General features: G+C 55.1%; 8 protein-coding genes across 8 annotated transcripts; 2 read left to right on the top strand and 6 right to left on the bottom strand.

Moving 5' to 3' along the window:
- Positions 1-977: 977 nt before the first annotated feature.
- Positions 978-1,997, bottom strand: JDV02_010617 (uncharacterized protein; the record flags this gene model as incomplete). Its single annotated transcript, XM_047992365.1, has 1 exon — positions 978-1,997. One exon carries the CDS (start codon positions 1,995-1,997, stop codon positions 978-980), a length of 1,020 nt encoding a protein of 339 aa, XP_047848379.1.
- Positions 1,998-4,998: 3,001 nt separating this feature from the next.
- JDV02_010616 (uncharacterized protein) lies at positions 4,999-6,063 on the top strand (the record flags this gene model as incomplete). Its single annotated transcript, XM_047992364.1, has 1 exon — positions 4,999-6,063. One exon carries the CDS (start codon positions 4,999-5,001, stop codon positions 6,061-6,063), a length of 1,065 nt encoding a protein of 354 aa, XP_047848378.1.
- JDV02_010615 (uncharacterized protein) lies at positions 5,416-8,434 on the bottom strand. The gene is made up of 5 exons (XM_047992363.1): positions 8,100-8,434; positions 7,700-7,968; positions 7,319-7,589; positions 6,751-7,246; positions 5,416-6,680 (listed from the first exon to the last, which is right to left on the bottom strand). Exons 1-5 carry the CDS (start codon positions 8,157-8,159, stop codon positions 6,364-6,366), a joined length of 1,413 nt encoding a protein of 470 aa, XP_047848377.1. The 5' UTR covers positions 8,160-8,434; the 3' UTR covers positions 5,416-6,363.
- An 808-nt stretch (positions 8,435-9,242) lies between these two features.
- Positions 9,243-10,476, top strand: JDV02_010614 (Choline kinase; the record flags this gene model as incomplete). Its single annotated transcript, XM_047992362.1, has 1 exon — positions 9,243-10,476. Exon 1 carries the CDS (start codon positions 9,334-9,336, stop codon positions 10,474-10,476), a length of 1,143 nt encoding a protein of 380 aa, XP_047848376.1. The 5' UTR covers positions 9,243-9,333.
- Positions 10,477-10,786: 310 nt separating this feature from the next.
- On the bottom strand, positions 10,787-11,137 carry JDV02_010613 (uncharacterized protein; the record flags this gene model as incomplete). Its single annotated transcript, XM_047992361.1, has 1 exon — positions 10,787-11,137. The coding sequence occupies one exon, from the start codon at positions 11,135-11,137 to the stop codon at positions 10,787-10,789; it is 351 nt and encodes a 116-aa protein (XP_047848375.1).
- Positions 11,138-11,507: 370 nt separating this feature from the next.
- JDV02_010612 (uncharacterized protein) lies at positions 11,508-12,491 on the bottom strand (the record flags this gene model as incomplete). The annotated part of the gene is made up of 1 exon (XM_047992360.1): positions 11,508-12,491. The coding sequence occupies one exon, from the start codon at positions 12,489-12,491 to the stop codon at positions 11,508-11,510; it is 984 nt and encodes a 327-aa protein (XP_047848374.1).
- A 514-nt stretch (positions 12,492-13,005) lies between these two features.
- JDV02_010611 (uncharacterized protein) lies at positions 13,006-13,362 on the bottom strand (the record flags this gene model as incomplete). The annotated part of the gene is made up of 1 exon (XM_047992359.1): positions 13,006-13,362. One exon carries the CDS (start codon positions 13,360-13,362, stop codon positions 13,006-13,008), a length of 357 nt encoding a protein of 118 aa, XP_047848373.1.
- Positions 13,363-14,293: 931 nt separating this feature from the next.
- On the bottom strand, positions 14,294-16,409 carry JDV02_010610 (uncharacterized protein; the record flags this gene model as incomplete). The annotated part of the gene is made up of 8 exons (XM_047992358.1): positions 14,294-15,016; positions 15,087-15,252; positions 15,321-15,387; positions 15,449-15,699; positions 15,774-16,044; positions 16,115-16,148; positions 16,209-16,245; positions 16,312-16,409. 8 exons carry the CDS (start codon positions 16,407-16,409, stop codon positions 14,294-14,296), a joined length of 1,647 nt encoding a protein of 548 aa, XP_047848372.1.
- Between the last annotated feature and the right edge of the window lie 861 nt (positions 16,410-17,270).

Below are 17,270 nucleotides of genomic sequence, written 5' to 3'. Positions count from 1 at the left end.
GTCATGAAAGGTCATGGCATGGAAAGATTTGAAAACAAAAAGAAAAAGTGCTCTCTTGTGCCGGCACGTGAGACCATTGCACCGCACCGGGCTGCCCAGACGCGGTGAGTCAATGCCAAACCAAGACCACTATCAATCATATAGACAAATTGACGGCATCAAATCGTTGCACGACGCACACTCTCAATCACTTTGACACATACACATGAAGTACGAATTCATTCATACATATCAAGTCTATATTTCGTGCCGGAAAAGCTCGACAAGTTGTCATTCTTCAACAGCACTTTTTGATCTGTACGGCTAGCACCACCCCTATTCAAACCCATTAGACAGAACGGGAGCATATTGATGATCTTTTAGCCGTCTCAAATAAGTCCACGGCATAGACTGGTTGGAGAGCCTGTGGTCAGTTTAATCGAGCGCCTGATTAAAAACCGTACGAGGCAGCAAGCGAGTCAAGAGCCCAGAATCTGCCATTTTCATCCAGGGTTTTACAGTATATATATATCCGCTTCTTGTTTGTGTTTGGTATAGGGAAGTGCACCCGCATATATATACGTCACCCCCAGCTCCAAACCGCATACATTGTCACTCACACTGTTGCAGGTGCCGCGAGACGGCTCATGGCCGCACATCTAGAAAAACATGTCTGCGCGAAGTAGCAGAGCGAGCGTGTGGTCTTGTTATTGCGCTGACTGACTACACCATGCACTGAAGGTACCCCCATTCGGTTTCCGCGTCCAGCCCAGTGTTGATGCCCAGTCATGTCCACAGTCTCACTCACACCACCATGCCTGGTGTCGGTAGTCCCATATGCCGTTCAAGCAAGGCGGGCTGGGTCGATGGCTTTTCGGTCGGTACCAGGGGAAGAAGAGGGAAGCGAGGCCGTCGTTGTCTGTGTTGGTACGTCCCGCAACTCCCCAGCCGCTAGCCTCACTTCAGTCCGCGATGCGTGCTGTGTTCGAGCCGAGGACCTACTGAGGGGTAACTCGAAGGACTCCCGCCGCTATCATGCTCTCGGGCTTGTCTCCCGCTTCCGACGTTGTGGTGTCCGGAACCTTGGGGCCAAGTCCCTCGCCCGCCGGATTCATCGGGTTATTCGGTCCATGGTTTTTCGCTATCTCCTTGGCCCAATGCTCGGCGTGAGGTGCCTTGACTACCTTGTTGACCAGCTCGGGCTCCTCGGGCGACGTATTGGCTTCACCTGGTTTTCCTCCTTCGGGGGCCACCTTGTTCGGCTTTCCAAAAACCTTCGAAAGAAGCTTGGAACCAAGCGAGGTCTTGGGTTTGTCTGGCTTCCCCTGGTTGGCCGCCTTGGGTGAAGTGTTGGCCTTGGCGGGATTCATAGCCTCCATCTCATCCCGCTCGCTTGCCGGGTCGTACAGGTACTCGTTGACATTGCTATCCCCCGACCTGACCGGCATTCCCCCTCTTGACTCGTCCTTGGCCTTGAAGGCTTTTGATCCAGACCCAATCTTGCCCCAGGGCTTCTTATTCCATTCCTTCTTTTCATTGGCCTTGCCTGCGCGTTGCCCCTGTGGGATTTTGCGAGTGCTTGACGTTTTCTCGATCCATTTGGCACGCCGATCGGGATCCGGCTGCCATTCCACGTGTTCGAGCTCTTGATTTTTTGGGAGGCTTTTTTCCCACTCCCTCATTTGCTTCTCATAATACGGCGAGTTCTTTCTAGGAGCGTACAGCAATTGGCCCAAGCCATTAGGCTTGACTCCTGCTTCTCGAAGGAACGCAGCATGAGCGGCGCTCATGCCCGGAGGAAGGGAATGGTCGCGTGCCAGCCCCGGCGAGGACGTGTCGAGACCCGAGCTGCCCCCAGCAAGCCTGGAGCTACCGTACTTCGTCTTGCTGCCAGCCCGCGTCCGCGAGGCCCCGCCGCTAAACCTGCTCCCGCCGATGCCTGGAAGCGGTGCCGCGATCGAGGCGTCGGTAAGCAGCAACACGAAGGCCAAGGTGGCGAGCTTCAGAAAGATCTGCATGATTTCTGTCGGTGTTGGTGTTGTCGCTGTTGTTGTTGTAATCGTCGTTGTCGTCGTCGTCGTCGTCGTCGTCAATGGCTTCGACCGAACATTTATATACCGAAATGTAAGGCCATTTGACACCAGTGCGGCCACCAGGACGCTTGTGGTCATAAGGGAAGCTTGGCGCCGGAAACCAAATAATGCGTTCAAGGCTTTGCCTTGCGAAGCACGCATAGCATACAAGACAGACTGATGACAGGGGGCGGGGGTGGGCATAGGTCAGTCCCTTCCAGCCCTACACACATGCATTGCATTGGCAGCAGCCCTATCCGGCGGGCTTGAGGCAACAGACCCCGGCTGGCCCAGAAAAGCTTGGCAAGAATAGATGACACACCACTATCCTTCGAGTCTCATGGGTGTGCCGCTTTTCGGCGACGCAATCAGCCATGTATCGGGACTTCCGAACGTGACCTGTTCAGCCGGCGTCCCTCACAGAAACCGGCATGACATGACATGACATGACGACAATAAGATGGGAGAAGGAGCGGAATGACGTGAAATGGCATAGTCGAGCCTGACATGGAAAAAACATTGGGATCAATGCGGGCGAGCGAGCAAGTGACCTGGACGCCTCGGAATCGCCGCCCAATCGGGCCCATGAGATGGACGTTCCGAGGGCATCGAATTGATCGATGGTTGCTGAGTCGAGGTTTTTCTAGGGACTATGACAGCGGCATAAATACTCTGTATGCTTTCATCTTATGACCTACACTGCGTTAATGCCTATGGTATATGCCGCCAAGAGGAGCCGTGCATAATGAAGGGAGTTATTGCGATAGCCCCGGATATCGATCAATACATGGCCTCTAAAATCAGGCCCACCCGGTCGCAATACGTACCCCTGCAGGTGTTGATGTCTACAAGCTGGCGCACCAAGTCTGCAACACATACCATGATGTCCAATAAGGCTATCCCAGTACAAGATGAGTTATAAACCTAACGCTAACCACTATACTATACCTACCCAACATCTTTTCAATATTCCGCCAAAAATGCCGCTTGCGAAGCATAAACGCGCCTTCGTGTAGTGATGCGTCTGTCATTTTGGGTAACGCGGGATTTCTGGCTGCGCGAACTACATGTACATTTCGTGATAAGCTTGAGGTCGATGCGTGGAAATCCGGGGTCGTCCCAGTAGCTGCAGTTCATTCAATACGCATCACCCTCGCTCAAATTCCACGTACTCGCGAAGCAATTCAGGACGCAATCTTCGCTAAGAGTAGAGAACAAAGGGTCCCGCAGTGTCTAGACTCGTTAGTGGCCCGACTCCTATTTCTTGTGGGTATGCCCTGTAGTCTCGTAGCTATCGAGATGGCAACATCACAACATCTATCATTGATGTGATCAGAGGCACCATATTGGCTGCCTTTGTGTAATGGTTGGCCATGCGTATCTTGACCCCTCTATAGTTATAATCCCTCCTCGCACCTCACACAGGCAATTGATTGAACAGACCGACATCGCCCCCGTCTGGAGCTCCAGTCAACTCTAGCCTTCGACGCACTCAGCGTCCTCATCTCCCTTGCCGGGCATGCAGCCCATCGTACACATGTAAAGTCCCGCCGGCCTACCCCTAGAGCACGTGTACACACTGCGCTCTGAAACGTCTTGTTGACCCTGGGTCATGGTCCGAAGACTCTTTTCTTCGTATCCTACACGTAGCGATGGTGAGGCCGTCGTCTCGTCAGCTGTAGCTCCCGACTCGGGCAACTAGCGTGTCCATGTGCAGAGGGGGGAGATTGAGAAGGAAAGAAAAGGGTAGGCTAGGAGGTGGTAGACTGACCGTGCTCCGAGACGAGCTGCGCGAAGCAGTAGTCTCTGCCTTCCACACAAGTAGGCGTGGCGTTGCCTGCGGCGTTGCCCATGGCGGCGGCCGAGGCCACCGACAAGGTGATGAGCATGAGTGTCTTCATGTTGCTCTCGATTACCTGTGACTTATGTAACTTGCTGATTTCTCAAAAGATCCGCCTGACTTGACTTTAGACGGTGAGCACAGCTCGTGCAGCCGGGTCGTCTCGCGACAGTTATACCCGTTGTTTCAACGCATGGCGCTACGCCGGTCTCTTCATGTTGTTGCCGGGATGGCAAGCCCCTTTCCAGCAGCGTGGTGGAGACTGTCTCGACGCTTTCTTGGCCATCAGAAATGAATGCGTATAGATAAGTGTCCACAACTATATCAAGCAAGTATCCACAGAAACCAGGCTGTCGGGCATTGCGGGACCGGCAATCGGCCCGAGCCAGGCACTCAAGCATGACATTAACGACTACTTTGTTGCTAGGATTCCGTGGGAATGCATCATTCATATTTGATCACACGGCTCTTGAGTGAGAGAGATGAAGTAGCTGAGGGATTGAGAGCGCACGTTGGCCTGGCCTGGCGCCGGACTCGTCAACGCCAAGGGCTCAAACTCGAGCCTCGAGTGCGGGCCGACACGCCTTGCATAATCAGAAGCAGACAGCTGACAGTGGCCTTATTAGCGTCTCCTAAGGCGGCGGTTCGCATAATGTCGCACATATTGTACTTTACGGTGTAGCCAATATTGGCCCCAGGGCATAGATCCGCTACTACTATTTGCCTCATCAGAGAACTGCAAAGTTGATACCTTTTGCAACACGCATGTATGTGTGTAGACACAATGTACTCGTTACGCATATGCGTGTCCGCTCTGCCTTTGAACGGGGACTCCGCATCGCGAGTCCCCTCTATTACTCGTCTCGTACGATTCCGCTCCGGCGTCGCGTGTCACGAGCAATTGCTGTGCATGTCGCCAAGGCCCCCCCAAAAAAAGCTCTGGGAGAGGCGAAGGGCTTTCTGCTCTTGACTTGGAATACTTATTAGTTGTTTCGCGGCGGGCCCCCGATTGAATGCGCTGGCAAGGTCAAACAAACGTCAACTTTTCGAACAACAGGGTCATATATCACGCAGGCACTGAACGAGATGGCCTCAAGTCATTGCAGGATGGCCATCCGATTTCTCCTTCTGTTACTGTGTTGCTTAGCATCCGCCGCCCGTACCATCGGCCGCAAAGCAGTGTTGGCAAACAAAGCGGAAAAGATCCCTGAGCACTTGCTTGAGACCCAAAAGCGCATCGAAGAAGCCTACACGGTTGACTTCAACCATCCGCCATACTATATCGGCAACACGACCACTCGCGAGTCGTGCGGGTGGGACCGCATCAAATGCTTCTACGTATACTACGGCGTTCGACACACGTTATACCCCATGGGGGACCCCATGTACAAGGCCTGGTATACGACGAACATCGAGGCCGTAACCACGACGGGCGCACTCGACGCAGATTTAAGCGTGGATGAGATTCACTCCCACATGCAGGCAGTTACCGATGGCTGGAGCGCCTCTATAACAGCCAATGGACAAGGCTTCACCCCGGTAGGGTTCTTTGGCGGCTCCATTGCGTACGGCGAGGAGCATTCCAATACCAAAATGAGGACGGTCACACTCCAGCAGGGGAAAAATCACCGATGTCCCAAGTTCCACCGTTGCCAGATACAGACCCTGACGTGGCACCTGACCATCGAGGGCATGTGCACACCGTATCCAACCATCAACTGCGCCGGACAAATCCAGGTATGCGACCTGTGGTCCTATACTTGCGATGCCTATGAGAAGTTCGCGAACGAGTGGTGCCCCCGAAAAGATGGCGTCGTGAGGCTCGCGCCCTGCTCCCTCAACATGCCGGTAATGTTACCCGACGGCAAGACGCCCTTCTCCGAGACTCGCATTGTGGAAACTCCGTTGCGACCCAGAGTCGTGTATTGGACGCCCAGCTGCAAAGTCGCTACTTTGAACAATGGTTTCCTGTGGAGCCCGGTTGACAAGCTTTTTATTGATCCCACCGACTACAAGGAGTTCCAATACCCTCCGGAGATGGAACCAATCTCCAAAGGCGAATGTGTTCCCAAGATAAAGACAAAGACAGAACACAAAACGGTGGAAGCTGAGGGTCCCTCGGAAGACCCACCGGCGCAAGACGAGGATCTTCCGGCGAACGATTCGGCATAGGACGAGCATCCGCTGAGAGACCTACCGGCGCAAGATACGATGCTCCTTTCGAGCGGCCAATGAGCCGAAGCCGGTTTCGTGGTTGTTGGAGTTCTATCGTCGCGGATCTTGGAGATAATTCGCACATGGGGATATGAATAGAGTATGGACGAGGCCATGCAAATAACATTTGAACTGCGAGGGGGAGGTCAATGTTGCCCCTCGTACAGATGAGCCCAGGTTTCGTCAGTGCCATGACAGTTCTCGACCTTCCTTGTAATCGAATCGGTCTCTCGAGTCCCGGACCGGAGGTGCACGATCTCAGGGGTTGAGCAGGGACCGCGCGTCCTGGCGGGCCATGATGTCGCAATAGTGAAGCGGCCATCGCATGTACGCATGGTAACGCGGTGGCAAAGAACTAGCAAGTCCCGTTGTCCATCTCATGACTGTAAGCTTTCGAAACTCGGCTTTGGGGTCTTCCGAGGGGCCCATGCAGGCTTGGCCCAGGATGTACTCGAGGAGGAGCATGTGGATGGTGAGGATCAGCCCGACATGGTTGCCGGGTCTCAAGAACGCTGTGAATTCTTCGTTGGTAAACCTTGTTGGAGTTAGAAGCGCCCAGATGAAAGCTTCGCAGGCTGTACATGATAGATCAGCGCTTGGTGACTACTTAGTAGTCAGGGACGAAACCACAACTCTTTTCCTTACCTTTCCAAGCGGAGGTGGGCAAGGCGTCTATACTACGCCGCAGTTGGGATAAGAAACGACGCTCTGTTTCCATATGGCAAATTTCCTCTACGAGTACAAGAGAGGCAGTGAAAGAGTCAATAATCTCCAGATCTTTGGCTCTCTCAGACACCATCCCGAGTAACAGGTCGACATGGCGCTCCGGCGTGAAGATGTGGAAGATGGACGTCGGGAACTTGGGCGTGACCATGTTTACCACGAAACCGGCGACCCTCGTCACGGTCATGTACTCGACGATTCCGTCGGGCAACAGCGTAGTCTGCGAGAGGAGGCAGCCGATGGCGGCGAACAGGGCGTCTGCGTCCGCCGTCGTGGTCGGCGCATACCCGATTTGCTCGTTGAACAACTTTATGGCCGCGATACGGTGGTGTAGGGCTCGTGTGCCCGCGTTCGCGTCGCCGCTATGCGAGAGGTGCGAGGCGCCCAACGCTAAGATCGCGTGCTCGAGACACTCGTACTGGAGAGTTGGTTGTTAGCAGAGGGGCCGTATGCGGGTGCGCGACATGAGGGAAGATGATGGGGTGCGTACGCTGTGAGACATGGTGGCGGCCTGCTCCCACAGGTGGCCGCTCCGAAGGGGCAGCGTCGGAATGGCCGCAGTGAGAAAGCGATAGTAGAACTGCCTGTCCTCGAGGCTCTGAGCCGATAACGCTGGCCTGATGGGAGTCGTCACGGACGCCGACGAAGCGGACGAAGGCTGTAGGCATGGCAGTCCAGACTGGGAGCAGGCCAAGCACTCAGGCCAGGATTCATCGCAGCTCAGCCTCCTCTGTCTGCAATTTAAGCAGCTCGAAGGTCCCCTAGTACATGAAAGTCAGAGTCAGAGCTCGACGTATCGCAACAGCCCATATATGGTGTGGATGCGGCAGAAAGCTGAAGTACAAGAAACGCGGCACTGAGGACGACCTACCATTCTGTCGGCAGCCGATGTCGTCTTAGAAACAACGGCCCCGGGGCACCGACCTGCTGCGTGTTTGGCCGAGAATACCTCACGACCCATGGCTCGTCGTCTTTGCTCCCCTCGTGTGCGGGTTGACCCCTGAGTTCATGTTGGGATTCGGGGCCCAGGGCCACGCCGCGCTCCGGCACGTTGGTGACCCAAACCAAATCGCGCGAGTAGCCTCCGCAGGGCAGCCCGAGCCTGAGACACTGGGAGCAACTCGGAAGACGGCGATCGCACTGCGATGGTTTAGCGTGTCAGCCTCTGTTCACAGCGCCGAGTTGTTCAAGAACGTGGCTTTGGATGCCACCCTGGACTAGTTGACAGCCCTCGAAGAGCATTCACGCCAGCAGCTTGTCAACGTACGTACCCCTTTCTTTCTCCGCCGACAGGTGCTGCAGCCCTTGGATCTACCAGGGACCCCGACCATGTTGCGCGCAGTTTGAGACGTCCATGGAAGAAGCGAACGATCGCAGAGAGATGTCGTGGGCTCTGGGAATGGCGCGAGGTGATGAAGCGAGCCCGGCTCGACATGGTCCGAGATCCGAACGCGCTACAATAAACTGTCTGTTCCCCTGCTCTGCCCTGTTGCTCTGCCGTGAGGAGTCGCCTGCCTATGCCGGCCCGGCGGGGCTACCGATTCAGCTTGGCGTCTGGAGCCCAATGTGTTCCATAGGGCATGATCCGAGGCGCCAGGGCGTTCTCATCACAGCACCGCCTGGGGCTCACCGAGTAAGATTCAGCCACAAGGCTGATCGCAGGGGCTCATTATGCGCAGCGCGGAAAGACTGGGATCTGCCTACTTCCTATAGTGGGGTCACCGAGACACACAATCACAAAGGCCCCAGCCGGAAAGAATCCGCTATCTACCGGTCCAGCCCTGTGGACTGTCTGTGTTCGTGTCCTTGGCGAGGCGCTTGGGACGGAAGTAAGCGTTACGGGGGTGTGAGGTCAGTGAAACAAGCGCTAGACGAGTCGTGTCAGGTACGAAGTACGCAACGTCGTGATGTGGTTGAAGCTGCATCACGAAGCTGTTACATCAGGGTTGCAGCTGTCGAAGCCCAGCACGATTGATGGTTTTGTATACTACATCCTATCATGTCTCGTTGGTCAGCAAGGGATCCCAGCAGAGTTCATTGGCGACGCGAAACATATGATGAAAGTGAGGCGACATCCCTCGTCGCCCACTTGCCCCCACTTCATGCGCCCCTCGCCGTTCTCCACGGCACTGCGGGGTTCGTGATAGTCATGGTATATGCAGCGCATCTACGAAGTAGTTTCGTTGGAGCGAGCAGCGACTGAGTAGCCCAATTTGCACCGTGACCTGAACGTGACCTTCATGTGGATAGACGCGTGAAACCAAATCGTGAATCGCTGTGGTATGTTGGAGGCAGCGGCCAAACTTCTCGATGACCCGGCGAATTCCGGGCTTAGCGGTGACGTATTGCTTCAAGAGCGTTGATCGAAGGACGTGACTCACTCGGCCAAGTATCGTATGTGACAACCCCATATACACCATCATCACCACACACATTGTACATCGAAGACTGTACCTCCATCACGGACCCCCGACTCATCCTCTCAGATCTAAGAGCCAACCGAGAATGGCTACGTTAACCTCTGTCCCCGTATTTCTCCCCGAAGACAAAGTGCCTTCCAAACGAATGGTCAGAGACATTATCGGCACGTTCCTGACGAGCGAATGGCCAACCGTGGATCCGGAGACTCTCACGATTCAATATCACGCATCGTTCGCCAACGCTCATTGCCCCGTTGAGCGGCCGCAGCCGACCAATGGCGCCCCCCTCGAACCGTTAAAAGTCTTTATCAAGTTTCACAACGAGAGTGGGTCTGACTTTGAAGTCTTTCGGCATCTAGCCCCGAGCAAAGCCGACGAAGCGACTCTTTGCGACGAATACGGCCGGTCTGGATTGGGGGCCAAAATGTATGGCTTTTTCAAGACTAACGACGGTACTCTGGGGCGGGTCGACGAATTTCTAGACGCGCGAACCTTGGAGCCAGAAGACGTTGAGGATGAAGCCATTCGTGCGGATGTCGCCAAGGGACTAGCAGCGTTTCACAGCTTGCATAATACTTCACTGCGAAAGAAGAGCGTACAGGCATACTACGAAGCCGTCACTAGCGGACTTGCAAAGTATCATCAAAATGAGAAACTGAAGACTCTTGGCCGCGAAGGAAGAGTCAATGTGGACAAGCTGATCGACTACAATTTTGCGACGAGGCTGAGGAAAGTAGTGGGTAAGCTGGAATCCATCGGAGCCAAAACGGGATCGTGCATCCATGACGTGCAATTCATGAACGTCCTCGTCATGAATGACCCAAAAGAAGGCGCGAGCCGCATCGTCCTCATTGACTTTGAGTTTGTGATGCACAACTACCGAGCATTCGACATTGGGGGGCATTACATGCAAAAGCTATTCAAGTGGTTCGACGACGACAACAAGATTGCGGACTGCAGGCCGTATGCGGAACATGAAAAGAGGCACTTTTGCCGCGAGTATGCTGAGAAGTGGAACGAGCTGACGGGGGATTCGGACACTGGGGAGCAGGTATACCTGGAGGCTGAGTACGGATACATGCTGGCTATCACATTTGACATCCATAATATGTTGTGCTTCATGGATGAGCAGGGGGATAAAGATCCCTTGAACCTAATGGGGTTGAACAAATTGTTTGACGAATTTGTGGATCAGTACAAGAAGTTGGGACTCGAGGATTCGGAGTGACGACATCTTTTGGTTAGGAAATCATAGACTTGCTCCGTCCATAGCGCATTCTGCGTAGGGAAGAGTGCTAAGGTATGACTGGACACTCCCCGATATTGGCAACTGGGCTACAAGCAAATGTGATTCGTTCACAGTGTTTGCTCTTATATCGACTGAATTGTTTCAGAAGAGTCATTTGGCCGTGGACTTGCGTGCGTTTTTGCACGCCCAGACGGAGAAAACAATATCTCCCGAGCTTTTGTGTATGATAGTTTTTGTTGTGCATTGTCTTATAAAGTAAATGATTGTACCCCAGCTACTCACACGTTATTCATTCACTGTACGGCGGATCTCCGTATTGCAAAACGAAATAGAGCACATAGTGAACCTTCTGACGGACCCAAAGCCTATAGTCGGCCCCATCCGTGGCAAACTCCAATTGCGAGCACCATTCGAAATAGGCGTCATGCTGCATGAGAACGTCAATCAGGCTGCTCCACATCTCCATCTCGGCAGTTTCGCGTTCATCCCTGGCGTCGCGGTAGCGCAGGACCGCGTACTCGAGGGCGCTCTCGCCATTGTCGTTCTTCTTGTTAACGTCGCCTCCCTGACGAAAGCACTCCTCGAGGTTGGCCGCGGTGGGGTCATGGCGGAAAACGTCAAAGGGATCCTTGGAGATCATCTTGGCACTTTACAGCGAAAAAGGGTGAATACGTGTACGAGTGTTCTACGAGCAGGATTGGTGTGAGGGCGGCGTTCAATTCTGTGGTTGGCTGGAGTGAGAATGTCGGTGCTTGATACTGAACTTAAGGGCATGATGTGCAAGATTACATCGAGTACTTTTATAAGCTTCGATAGGTACAGTATGATTCACGGCTCCAAGTCAGAGCCTTCTCAAAAGCGGTGATTCTGCTAGGCAATGACGGCCTCAGAGCTTCATCTGAGTGGCCATAATCTACCCTACAAAACTCGACTGAATGAATATGAATAACGCCCTCATAATTAGATGAAAGAGTTAGCATTGAAGCCTCTATGATCCACATGGACGCCATTCAAGAGTCACAATTACTCGGATACCCAAAGTCTCCAATCATGGACGTCTCCTCCCCTCCCGGCGGCTTCACCGTGAACTTGAGATGCGACGGAGTGCCCCAGTTGCCGAACACAGAGCGGACTGGATAATAGTAGCCCTGAACGAGGTCCCGCGTCCCGCACGTCTTGCGCGACGTCCGCCCGTAGTAGTTGTATACGAGCGGCCGCGCCCTAGGCGGCACCGTCTTGGTGGTGTTGCCCTTACTGCAGGGAAACGCGTCTACGGAGCCCATGTAGAAGTTGTCGACGTTATCCGTGTCGGCGCAGAACGTATACGAGCCCGAAGCGGGCGCCTTATAGTACCCCGTGAAGACGAGGGTAAAGTTATTAGCGTCAAAGGTGATGGCCGCAAATGTGTTCGTCAGGCCGGGGTAGTAGTTGCTGCCTGCCGGCTCGGCTGGGATGTATATGCCGCGGCGCCCGTCGGCACCGTAAAAGTATGGGACGCTAAGCGTGTCTGTTATGCCCGTCCCGAGCGGCTCCAGGCTTAGGTAGTAGTCGGGGCCGAGGCCCCCTGTGCGGGCGTCGATTCCGTAGGCCTGCGTCTCGATGCTATTCTCGTAATACTTTACGGTGAGGCCGCCGCCGGAGCCGCACTGTTCTGGAATTGTGTCGCAAGCATCCGTGGGCGAGGGCGTGGGCTCGCTTGAAGTGGTGGAGGAGGCTGTGGTAGTAGATGTCTCTGGTACCGTTATCGAAGGGCTACTTGTGGTAGTTGCAGTTGAGGAACTCGACGTGCTGGTGCTAGAAGAAGTGGTCCTCGAGCTTGTGGTGGTTGCGGTGGTGCTCGTCGTAAGGCTACTCGAGCTGGTCGCGGTCGTGGTCGTGGTAGGAGAGCTGCTTGTACTGCTAGTGGTCGTTGTGGTGCTCGAGTTGATGGTACTGTTACTTGTGCTCGTAGCTGTGATTGTTGAGCTGGAAGTGCCCGTGATGCTGGTACGCATTCTACTTGAGCTTTTGTCGGAGCTTGAGCTGCCGCTGCTACTGGTCGTCGTGCTTGAGGAATTCGTGCTCGAGATACTGCTGTAACTCTTCGTGCTGATCATGCTGCTCGAGCCCTCACTGCTCATACTACTCGGCGTCTCAGTAGGTTTGAAAGATGAACGGCTCTTTGATGTCTGCGTGATGCCAGATTCGCTGCTCGTGGTTGTTTCGCGAGAAGTCGCCGTTGAGGGTGTGTAAGTTCGACCAGAAGTGCATGTCGTTCGATCGTCACATGCTGAGCTACTAGTAGGCTTGGACGTAGTAGATAATGTGCTGTCAGTTGCAATGTCCGTGGGAGCAGAACTATCCATTGGCGTGCATGAAAGAGACCCTGTGTCCGCAACAGTGCTTGTTGGTAACGGAGAAGTCCCCGGCTCCGGCTCACAAATAACGATGGTACAATCGCCGTCGGGCCCAGGAATCGTTGACGTATAGTGCTCCGTGCCAGACGTAATGGTGTACATGGAAATAGTTCTACACGTCTGGTGTCAGCCTGGCCTGCGTTCCTACCCGCAGATTTCGCGCGGTAGCATACTCGGTAGAGCAGATGCTTGCCGTCGGCACCACCGTCGTCGCGATGCAAGTCGGCACGTCCGTCACCGTCAGGGTATAGCCAGGAAGGATTTCGACGACGGTAGGCCGTTCGACGAGCGTCTCCACCACCACCGGACAGCCTGCGGGCGTCTCATGCACGATGACCTGCACCTCCACGACGCCGTCGTAGTGCGGCGTCTCGCATGTTGCCTGGGGGGGCTGTGGCGGGATTGTTGGTTTCAAGCTGTGCGTGGTGTAGAAGAGGGCCAGCAAGGCCAGGGGAGATTCGACGCGCATCCTGCATGTGTCGGTACGTGATGATGGTGACGTCCACGGATGAAGTCTCCTCAAGTCGGCGGTCTTTACAGCGACGATGCCTCGTCGGGTTATAAGCCCGGTACATGAGCATATTTACTTTAAGCCAATGTAATCTGGTTCTGGGCGATCGGGCGCGTCTTGTGGAGGCCTACAGTGCCGCTGGCTTGCTTGGGGCAGCCAGTCTCGGAGGCGGGCCGACGTCAGCTTCGGGCCATTTGACATTGCTGAGGTCGTGAGGCGCGCAATCACGGGTGAAATTTACATTACGCTTCATAGCAAGGGACATTCCTCTAAATGCAAGGTCGTCATTCACGGCGTGGAATGGACATCGAGGTTGGTCCTCGATGGCTCGGCGCTATCCCGACGTGCCCGAGACCGCGCCTGATGATGAGTGATCACGAATGCGCAGGAACAATAGCTCACCACGCATGCCATGATCACTGCGGAGTCAGGACTCAGTCTACTGGAATAAACGCAATTGCACCTAATGCGCGGAGACGAACCCGGGTCGTTGCATCACGGCATGCACACCCGGCGTTGTGATCTGGATGTTGGCCAGCAAGCCTATGATTCATGACAGCGGCCTCCTTTCCATCTTGGCGCAAGAGACACTGGCGGATTCATGCATGGCGTCGCGGCGATGCCGACTGCGGTAGACGAGAAGGTGGGAATGGGCGTCGGCTAAATCCAAAGGGGAAGAACGGACCGCGGCATGTAGGTTCTCTGGTCCCACATCATCGCGGCTGGGTCTCTTCGTACATTGAGTTTCCAAGCTCTTGGCCAGCATATATCTAGAACATTAAACCTGTGCCGTCTGCAATGTTGGCCACGCCAACTGGTAACAAGCACAGGCCCCAGCCGGTTCAATGCTCTGCCGCGACGATGGCGGCGTCCAAGCCACATACGCCTTTCAAGAGGATCCCCTTTCCTCCCCCGTCGCCATATCCTTTTCCCCGAGCTTATCCAGAGAGATCTGGACAGTAGAGACATCCGCCCTGCGAAAGTCCCTCGTCGGGACCCTCTTCTCGAACAAAGAGTCAATATCCTCGAGGCTGCGGCCCTTCATCTCCGGGACGTAGAACCACGTCAAGGCCGTGAACACGACGCTCAGCCCGCCGTATATGAAGCCCACCTTGCCGCCCAGATTGGCATAGTCCGCACCGATGAGGTACGGCGCAGTAAAGGACACCAGGAACGCAGACAGCACGGACAGCGACACGGCGAGGTTGCTCGTCTTCTCGACGACGCGGCGCGTCGACGCCTCGCCAAGCACAATGTACGGGACGGACGCCCACGAAAGCAGGTAAAAGTAGAACCAGATCATCACGCTCGCCACCAGCAGGCGCTTCTCGGTCGTGGACGGGTGGGCGATGCTCCCCATGGCGCCCATGCTGAAGAGGAACGCCGAGTTGGCGGTCCCGCCGATGAGGAGGATGCGCCGCCGCCCGAACGAGTCGACCACGAGGGCCGTGAGGATGGACGCCGCGACGCCGAGCGCCTGCTGGATCATGCCAAGCTCGAAGTTGTTGGTGTAGCCCTGCTGTTTGTAGAACGTGACCGAGTACTGCGACACAAAGGCCTGGCCGGTGATTTGCTGCCCGACCATGACGATGACCGCTATGACTGTCCGGCGCTTGGGAACTGTTAGCATCAATGGGCATTTTGGCAGCTGGGTTTCTGCGTTGGGACTGGAACATTCGTACCCTGTTTGTCCCTGCAAAGACTTCTTTCCACGACCCTTTGCCCTCGTTGCCTTGCAGGTGACCCAGGAGGTTCACCTCATCCTGGATTACATCGTCCGGCACGCCCTTTTTTCGTAACCGGCGCAGGGAGGCTGATGCGTCCTCAAATCGATCCTGCGATAATAGCCTGCGAACGCCGAATGAGCCTATGTCATCGAGCCGATATACGCCCGTGCAGTCTGCGTGTGTACTTACCAGCGCGGAGACTCCACAATGATGGGATACAAAACGAGCAGTAACCCAGGCATGATGAATTGGATGCCTAAGACAGTCTGTCAACTTGGCTTCTATCATCGCGTTTGATCTCACCAGTGCCCACTCACCGACCGAGATGCGCCATCCGGCATCCGATTTGATCGTAGAAGTCCCGTAGTTGACCGCCGAAGCCACCAGCTGGGCCACCACGATCTGCATCTGCAGCTGAGACGTCACCATGCCGCGCAGGCGGGCGGGCGCGCACTCGGCCATGTACGCGGGCATGACGTTGACGCAGATGCCCGTCATGGCGTAGCAGAGCATGCGGCCGACGGTGAACTGCGCCACCGTCGTCGCGGTGATTTGAAGCAGCACGCCACTTGCCGGTCGATCCATATCAGCATGAGAAGCTGGTGTCGGAGTGGGGAGCCGCGGGTTCGGGGCACAACTTACATAAAAGACGTGGCTATCACAGCCAGGACGGACTTTTTGCGGCCAATCTTTTCCGCCATGGGCGCGGCGGCCCAGCATCCCTTGGTGTCGGTTCGTTCGTCAATATACTGTAGAGTATTGGAGTAGTCGGGGAACAATGGCGGCGCAGACGGGGGCATACGAACGAGCAGCTTGCCCAAGTATGGGAACGAGTTTAGGATCGAGACCAGGTACGACGGGATGGCGTACTTGCGCGTGCCTGCGTTGTAGGAGCCGAATCGCCGCACAAACGCTGCGTTGCAGCTGTCAGTTTCCCTCTTTCCAAACTTTCTCGGCATTCCTGAACATGACATGAAACGTACGGTCCATGGCCTGCACGCCGGCGAACACGGACACCTGCGCATGGTGAGCACCACAGCCGTGCTTCAAACATAACCGAGTCAGAGGTGCTCATACGTCGTAGCCGTAGTTCCAGGCCGTCACCGCGAGGTAGCTGCACGTTGAAGCTGTTACTATCGATGCATCACTTCTGGCGATGTGCAGATGTATAGATACTGACAAGGTCATGAACAAGACCATGGGTGTGAATTCCCTGATACGCGCTGGAAAGGGCAGCGTCCGCCCGTTGCTGGGGCTCTCAGCCGGTGGTGGTGCCATCGTTGATGTTTGATCAATAACCACGACGCGGCAAAGCAGCAGTATGCCAACGTAGCGAAAGGGTAGGAAAGATCATGAGAACAACCGAGTGGAAGCTTGTCAGTGTTTTTAAACTAAACCTGCGTAGCAGCCTGCCAACACCCTCATGTCGCCACGAGCACAGCGCACAAAACCAGAATGAGATTGACCTGAGTTGAGTGTATGTGGTGGCGCGCGCCAAAGTGCCAGCAGCTGCCTCTCATCCGAGCCAATCGACAACACCCTCTCTCCTTGCCGATTGTCCGAACGTCTACTTCGATTGTTCGGCCCTTTATTGACCGTCGCAAACAGCTCCAGACAAGGACATGGCACAATAAAACACCAACTGTCCCCCGCAAACGCAGGCTTCAGTCGCATCACCAGCGACGACAATGGCGCAATCCCGTTCAAACAACCACACATCTCTTGCCATACCGCGCCTATCCGCCCCTACAAAGCTCACACTTCGGAGCCATCGCCTATCTGTTGGCGCAGTTGCCGAGCCACCCGACCGACCGGAGGGTACATACTGTAAGTAAACCCACCACCCTGGCTGCACACCATGTCAGCTTGCAATGCCCGGCGCAGTGGCGCGAGCTGTCGATGGACGGACTAGCTAAGCAACGGGTGGCTTTTGCCTGTGAACGGAGACCACAGGCCTGTAGGTCGCAGAATTGCCGTCAGGTACATCGCCCGTAGCAGTCACTCGGAGTGTTCGTCACGACGGGTAAGCAAGTGCATGGATGTGACGATTCGCCATTGTAAGCCTGCGTAACGCGACATGTTGATGATCGACTGCTGCTCGTGAGGGGCAAGCAGGCAAGCTCTCATGCTGTCAAGAGA

Source organism: Purpureocillium takamizusanense, chromosome 13 (assembly GCF_022605165.1).
Source record: "Purpureocillium takamizusanense chromosome 13, complete sequence".
Taxonomy (NCBI): domain Eukaryota; kingdom Fungi; phylum Ascomycota; class Sordariomycetes; order Hypocreales; family Ophiocordycipitaceae; genus Purpureocillium; species Purpureocillium takamizusanense.
This window is presented reverse-complemented; position numbering and strand designations above follow the sequence as displayed.

Excerpts from the sequence above, each read along its gene's own strand:
- JDV02_010615 (XM_047992363.1), bottom strand. The coding sequence starts at position 8,159 with ATGGTCGGGGTCCCTGGTAGATCCAAGGGCTGCAGCACCTGTCGGCGG. Across the intron at positions 7,590-7,699 it reads CATCGGCTGCCGACAGAATG|GGGACCTTCGAGCTGCTTAA; the intron begins GTAGGTCGTCCT and ends TTCATGTACTAG. Across the intron at positions 7,247-7,318 it reads CCGCCACCATGTCTCACAGC|TACGAGTGTCTCGAGCACGC; the intron begins GTACGCACCCCA and ends CCAACTCTCCAG.